The following is a 7511-nucleotide window of genomic DNA, read 5'->3' as shown; positions in this document are numbered from 1 at the left end:
TCTCTAAAATAATTAATAAATAAAAAAAATAATTAGCCAGGTGTAGTAGCCAGTAGCTACTTGGGTCCCAGCTACTGTAGTCCCAGGTACTAGGGTGGCTAAGGCAGGAGTTAATTTCTTGAGCTAAGGAATTTGAGGCTGCAGTGAGCTACGATTGTGCCGCTGCACTCCTTCCTGGGCAACAGAGCGAGACCCTATATCAATAATAATTATAATAATACAGTATATTTTACATAATAGACCATAGAGCTCAATGAATCCTCCTCACAACCCTATGTAGGTAGATGTTATCATGATCTCTGCTTTCCAGAATAGAAAAGTGAGGAACAGAGAGGGCGACCTCTTGTCTAAAGCAATACAGCCAAGAAGGGCCAAGGAGAGTTTTGAAACCAGTCGGCCAGGCTCCGAGGCTCTTAACAAGCAAAACAGCCTGGTTTCTAAAACTATAGCTTCTGGAAGCAGCCAATTTACAGGCCTTTACCTCCTGACTGTGAGACCTCCAAAAAATGACCAGGGATCTTGGAGTCTGTTTCCCCCTTTGTGAACTGGGGACAATAGAACCTACTTCGCAGGTCTGCGGGGAGAAATTAGGAATGAGGAAGGTAAAGCGCAGAGCTGAGGAGCTGGTCTACAGGTGCTCTATACATATTAGTAATAATTATTAAGTTTGCTGTTACTGGCCGGGCGCGGTGGCTCACGCTTGTAATCCCAGCACTTTGGGAGGCCGAGGCGGGCGGATCACGAGGTCAGGAGATCGAGACCGCGGTGAAACCCCGTCTCTACTAAAAATACAAAAAATTAGCCGGGCGTGGTGGCGGGCGCCTGTAGTCCCAGCTACTCGGAGAGGCTGAGGCAGGAGAATGGCGTGAACCCGGGAGGCGGAGCTTGCAGTGAGCCGAGATTGCGCCACTGCACCCCAGCCTGGGTGACAGAGCGAGACTCCGTCTAAAAAAAAAAAAAAAAAAAAAGTTTTGCTGTTACAATCCTCTCTTTCCCTCTGAACAACTCCTAACGATGCGTGGCTTTGAGAGCAAAAAAAGTCAGGGCAAAGTTTTGCCACAAAGTCCAGAGGGCAAGACATTAAATATAACTCTCAAGGATTGCTGTTGGCAAGAAAGCAAGCCTCCCCTCCCCACGCTGTCCTTACCCCGCGTATCCGACGAGCCTAAAGTCATAGGTTAGAGATCTGCAGAAGCGACGCCTAGGTGTGGTTCCCTCTGTAAGGCGGAGCTAAACGGTGCATTCGCCCAATGGGGAAGCTAGAACTAAATGACCGCTCTATCTACTGGAGCCAACGAGAAACGGCCTAGGCGCAATAGGGGCGGAGGATACGGACCCGCCCCCGCGTTGGGCGGGGCGTCAGGTACTTAATTCGCGCCTCCAGGGACCGAAGGTGCTGAGGGCCCCGTATCGCAACCATGGCGCTGCGCTGGGGCATCGTGTCTGTCGGCCTCATCTCCAGCGACTTCACGGCCGTGCTGCAGACGCTGCCTCGCTCCGAGCACCAGGTCTGCCAGCCCTCCGGATTCTGGGGAAGAGGAGGCGGGGGGCGGGACTCCAGAGTCTAAAGGAGGAGGGAGTTTAGGGTTCAGGACTAGTGAGTGGGTCGTCATTGCAGTGAAACGTCTGTTTCCTTGCCACCTCCTCCATCTCTGTTCTGCAAACCTGTGGGGAAAAGAAAGATCAGATTGTTCCTGTGTCTATGTAGAAAATGAAGACCTAAGAAACTCCATTTTGATCTGTACTAAGAAAAATTGTTTCTGCTTTGAGATGCTGTTAACCTGTAACTTTAGCCCCAACTCTGTGCTCACAGAAACATGTCCTGTATTGAATCAAAGTTTAATGGATTTAGGGCTGTGCAGGATGTGCCTTGTTAACAATATGGTTGCAGGCAGTATGCTTGGTAAAAGTCATCGCCATTCTCCATTCTCTATTAACCAGGGGCACACTGCACTGCGGAAAGCCACAGGGACCTCTGCCCAAGAAAGCCCTGGGTATTGTCCAAGGTTTCCCCCGAGACAGCCTGAGACATGGCCTCGTGGGAAAGGAAGACCTTACATCCCCTAGCCCGACACCAGTAAAGGGTCTGTGCTGAGGAGGAGCAGTGAAAGAGGGAGGCCTCTTTGCAGTTGAGATAAGAGGAAGGCTTCTGTCTCCTGCTCTCCCTAGGAATCGAATGTCTCGGCGTAAAGCGGACCATTCCCATTCCTTCTATTCTGAGATAGGAGAAAACCGCCCTGTGGCTGGAGGCGAGATATGCTGGCAGCAATACTGCTGTGTTACTCTTTGCTACACTGAGGCGTTTGTGTAAAGTGAAACATAAATCTAGCCTACGTGCACATCCGGGCACAGCACCTTTCCTTGAACTTATTCATGATACAGATTCCTTTTCTACATAGACATAGTAACAATCTGATCTCTCTTTCTTTTCCCCACACAAACCTGAGTGTCTTGAGGTTTGGAAAGGCTTGATGTAAGCTGCTATGAAGATAATTTCGATATTGGGGGATTTAATAACGGCTTTCCCCCAGATCTCTCTTTCCCAGGGCCCAAATGTCCAGCCCCCGTCATCTCTTCCCCCAGGACCACATCTCCCCTTCCCCTGGCCAGAGCCTTCTCCTTCGCCTCCCTTCCACCCAATTTCCACGCCTGCCTCAGCCCCTCAAATCCGATTCTTGTGCCCCTCCAGGTGGTGGCGGTGGCGGCCCGCGACCTGAGCCGTGCAAAGGAGTTTGCACAGAAACACGACATCCCCAAGGCCTACGGCTCCTATGAGGAGCTGGCCAAGGACCCGAACGTGGGTGAGTGGCGAGGGCTATGGGGGTGCTGGCTGCCACCCCTGGAGCGCTGCCCCCTGGCTGCCCCATGGGAGATGCAAGGCTACTCAGGATGGGTCAATCTCTTTCGGTTCCATAAAGACCTTTGGCTGGGAGGAGAACTATAAAACAGGCTTGGTCTGGGACTGGCTGTCTAGTGGGTGTTAAACTACACTTAGCGTTTGAGACCAGCCTTGGCAACATAGCAAGACCCAATCTCTACAAAAAATAACAATAAAAATAAATTAGCCAGGTATGGTGGCACACACCTGTAGTCCCAGCTACTGGGGAGGCTGAGGCAGGAGAATCACTTGAACCGGGGAAGCAGAGGTTGAAGTGAGCCAAGATCACGCTACTGCACTCCAGCCTGGGCGACAGAGTGAGACTTGGTCTTAGAAATAAATAAATAGGCCGGGCGCGGTGGCTCACGCCTGTAATCCCAGCACTTTGGGAGGCCGAGGCGGGCAGATTACGAGGTCAGGAGATCGAGACCATCCTGGCTAATGTGGTGAAACCCCGTCTCCACTAAAAATACAAAAAATTAGCCGGGCATGGTGGCGGGCACCTGTAGTCCCAGCTACTCGGGAGGCTGAGGTAGGAGGATGGCGTGAACCCGGGAGGTGGAGCTTGCAGTGAGCGAGATCACGCCACTGCACTCTAGACTGGGCAAAGAGTGAGACTCCGTCTCAAAAAAAAAAATTAATTAATTAATTAATTAAAATTTTTAAAAAAGAGAGAAAGAATGGCAAGAGGTAACAGCTCCTTCCTAAGGACAGCTCCCTAAGGGAGAGGGAGGTGTGACCGACCACCTGGTCCCTGGGTGCTAGGGCGGGGCCTCGAAGTTGTGGGCGGAGCTCGGCGGTCTGGGTGGGCGGGGCTGCTGACCTCTTGACCTACTCCCACCCTAGAGGTGGCCTACATTGGCACCCAGCACCCCCAGCACAAGGCGGCAGTGATGCTGTGCTTGGCGGCGGGCAAGGCCGTTGTGTGCGAGAAGCCCATGGGCGTGAACGCGGCAGAAGTTCGCGAGATGGTCGCGGAAGCCCGATCCCGAGGCCTCTTCCTTATGGAGGTGAGGGCAGAGGAGCCCTTCCAACATCCAACATAGCAGTGCTTGCCGGATGTGAGGGCGATCTGGCTGCGACATCTGTCACCCCATTGATCGCCAGGGTTGATTCGGCTGATCTGGCTGGCTAGGCGGGTGTCCCCTTCCTCCCTCACCGCTCCATGTGCGTCCCTCCCGAAGCTGCGCGCTCGGTCGAAGAGGACGACCATCCCCGATAGAGGAGGACCGGTCTTCGGTCAAGGGTATACGAGTAGCTGCGCTCCCCTGCTAGAACCTCCAAACAAGCTCTCAAGGTCCATAGCAGTGCTTGCCATTAAATATGGTTGCCAGTGCACGGGCGGGGTCAGTGCATTTGCCAGGATGTATCTGAATCTCCTTGGTGGCATCTATTACCGTGAGAGCCATTGCTTTTGGCCCTTAGCAAACACGACAAGGCTTACTGAAATTGCTTGAATCTTTTGTCAGTCTTTAAGAAAAAGATGCCGGCCGGGCGTGGTGGCTCACGCCTGTAATCCCAGCACTTTGGGAGGCCGAGGCGGGCAGATCACCTGAGGTCAGGAGTTCAAGACCAGCCTGGCCAACATGACGAAACCCCGTCTCTACTAAAAAAGTACAAAAATTAGCCGGATGTGGTGGCGCATGCCTGCAATCCCAGCTACTGAGAAGACTGAGGCAGGAGAATCGCTTGAACCCGGGAGGCGGAGGTTGCAGTGAGCTAAGATCACGACACTGCACTCCAGCCTGGACGACAAGAGCGAGACTGTCTTTAAAAAACAAAAACAAAACAAAAGAAATTGCTGGAGTGCAGCCTTGGGACCTTTGCCCATTCTCCCGGCTCTGCCCATGACATTCTTTCTCAGGGCTCTTTGCCTAGTCCACGGAGCTTCCGTCTCCCCTGGAATGTCACCTCCTCAGGGTGTCACCGTCCCGGCTGTCCTGCGTGAAGGACCCTCCGTTTTATTTGTGTCCTTGGTATTCCTTTGTTCATCCCTTGGTTGCCTGTTCTCTGTCTCTCTAGACTGGGTGCTCCAAGACGCAGAACTCTGGTTTTTGTTGTCGTTGTTGTTGTTTTTGAGACAGAGTCTTGCTCTGTCGCCAGGCTGGAGTGCAGTGGCATGATCTCAGCTCACTGCAACCTCTGCCACCCGGCTTTAAGTGATTATCCTTCCTCAACCTCCCGAGTAATTGGGATTACAGGCATGCACCACCACGCCCAGCTAATTTTTGTGTTTTTAGTAGAGACAGGGTGTTGCCATGTTGTCCAGGCTGGTCTGGAACTCCTGACCTCAGGTGATCCGCCTGCCTTGACCTCCCAAAGCGCTGGGATTACAGGTGCGAGCCACCGCGCCCGGCCCCCAGTTCCAGGAGTTTTTTTGTTGTTGTTTTGCATTTTTCTACATAGATCATGTCATCTATGAACAAAGAGTTTTATTTCTACCTTCTGTATCTGTATGCCTCCTTTAAGGAGTTTCACTAGGAAATGCACACATAACTCTCAGACCCACCGGCCTGCATGCTCTATACCTGCATCTAATCTCTTCTTATAAGGACACCAGTCATATTGTCATATTGGACAAGGGCCCAACCTAATGACCTCATTTTTTTTTTTTTTTGAGTTGGAGTCTCGCTCTGTCGCCCAGGCTGGAGTGCAATGGCGCGATCTTCAGTTCACTGCAACCTCTGCCTCTCGGGTTCAAGCAATTCTCCTGCCTCAGCTTCCCGAGTAGCTGGGACTACAGGCGTGCGCCATCACGCCTGGCTAAATTTTTTTGTATTTTGAGTAGAGATGGGGTTTCACCATGTTGGCCAGGCTGGTCTCTTGGCCAGGCTGGTCTCGAACTCCTGACCTCGTGATCTGCCCACTGCGGCCTCGCAAAGTGCTGGCATTACAGGCGTGAGCCACCACGCCCAGCCTTGACCTTATTTTAACATAATTATCTCTCCGAAAACCCTGTGGTCACAACAGTCGCTTTCAGAGGTACTAGGGAGTTAAGGCTTCAACACATGAATTGTGTTTGTCAGGGCAGAAGCAGGAGGGAGAGAGACACAATTCAGCCCATAACATAGGGAGACAGGGGCAATGGTCCAGATGAAAAAGAACAAAAGTCAGTAGGGCACGGTGGCTCATGCCTGTAATCTCAGCACTTTGGGAGGCTGAGGTGGGAGGACTGCTTGACCCAGGAGTTTGAGACCAGCCTGGGCAACATAGTGAGACCCTATCTCTATTCAAAAAAAAAAAAGGAAAAAGAAGAAAAGTCAAGAGGGTCAGGAGCAAGAGGGATACAACCTGGGGACTGATGGGCTGTGTTTGGAGTGGGTATCCCCCTATGATTGGGACCCCAGAAGGGATTAGAACTGGTTGGTTAACTCCTTTCCTTGTGGTCTGCAGGCCATCTGGACCCGCTTCTTTCCTGCCTCCGAGGCTCTGAGGTCTGTTTTGGCCCAGGGAACTCTAGGAGACCTCCGGGTGGCTCGGGCAGAATTTGGGAAGAACCTCACCCATATTCCCCGGGCCGTAGACTGGGCACAGGCCGGGGGGGCCCTGCTGGACATTGGCATCTACTGTGTCCAGTTCATCTCCATGGTCTTTGGAGGGCAGAAGCCAGAGAAGATTTCCGTCGTGGGAAGGCGTCATGAAACAGGTACCATCTATCCTGGAATATTTCGTGGTGATGGGAATGATTCTGTCTCTCTCTGGGAGCACTGAGTGGAGGACAAGTCTCCAAGTCAATGAGAATTAGATCAGACACCCAGAGGAACAACTCTCCATGAAGCCAGAGAGGATCAGAGTCAAGACTGCAGATGGGCACTCTCCTGGGACTTTGCTGTGTGATCTTAGCCAGCAGACTTAACATCTCTGAATCTTAATTACTTTACTGGTGAAGTGTCACTAATAGGGTTGTCATGGGAGTTAATGAAGTAACTGCTGAGGCAAATGGCGGTTAATAAATATAAAATTATTATTTTTTGAAGTTGTCTCAGTGATCCTTTGCTACATAAAAGACTACCCCACTTGGCCAGGCGTGGTGACTCACGCCTGTAATCCCAGTACTTTGGAAGGCCGAGGTGGCCGGATCACCTGAGGTCAGGAGTTGGAGACCGCCCTGGCCAATATGATGAAACCCCATCTCTACTAAAAATACAAAAATTAGCTAGGCATTGTGGCAGGCACCTGTAATCCCAGCTATTTGGGAGGCTAAGGCAGGAGAATCACTTGAACCCAGGGAGCGGAGGTTGCAGTGAGCCGAGATGGCGCCACTGTACTCTAGCCTGGGTGACAGAATGAGACTCCATCTCAAAAAAAAAAAAAAAAAAAGAAGCTGCCCCACTTTGCAGAAGAGGCCCTTGCCTTGGCTTCCACTCAGCTGGAAAGTATCCAAGAGTGCATGAGCCAGCCAGATGTGATGCCCATCATCTTTGACCTTTAACCCCAAGGAGCAAGAGGCAGTTCATGCTTTATTAAAGTTACATTCAGCCGCAAAACAAAAAACAAAACAAAAAAAAAACACTACCACAAAACTTAGTGACTTCAGGCTGGGCATGGTGGCTCACGCCTGTAATCCCAGCACTTTGGGAGGCTGAGGTGGGCGGATCACTTGAGGCTAGGAGTTCAAGACCACCCTGGCCAA

The 7511-nt window shown here is 51.6% G+C and overlaps 1 protein-coding gene across 1 annotated transcript in view; it reads left to right on the top strand.

Moving 5' to 3' along the window:
• Window positions 1-1372: 1372 nt before the first annotated feature.
• The window catches only part of DHDH (dihydrodiol dehydrogenase), a 10776-nt gene continuing 4637 nt past the window's right edge, over window positions 1373-7511 (top strand). Inside the window, exons 1-4 of the mRNA XM_032169232.2 lie at window positions 1373-1508; window positions 2690-2801; window positions 3725-3888; window positions 6272-6524. Coding sequence (XP_032025123.1) covers window positions 1419-1508; window positions 2690-2801; window positions 3725-3888; window positions 6272-6524 — 619 coding nt within the window. The 5' untranslated portion in view covers window positions 1373-1418. The remainder of the gene's footprint in view (window positions 1509-2689; window positions 2802-3724; window positions 3889-6271; window positions 6525-7511) is intronic.

This window comes from Hylobates moloch, unplaced genomic scaffold (genome assembly GCF_009828535.3).
Source record: "Hylobates moloch isolate HMO894 unplaced genomic scaffold, HMol_V3 SCAFFOLD_12, whole genome shotgun sequence".
Classification (NCBI taxonomy): Eukaryota; Metazoa; Chordata; class Mammalia; order Primates; family Hylobatidae; genus Hylobates; species Hylobates moloch.
The sequence above is the reverse complement of the archived record's forward strand: the minus strand, read 5'-3'. Positions and strand labels throughout refer to the sequence as shown.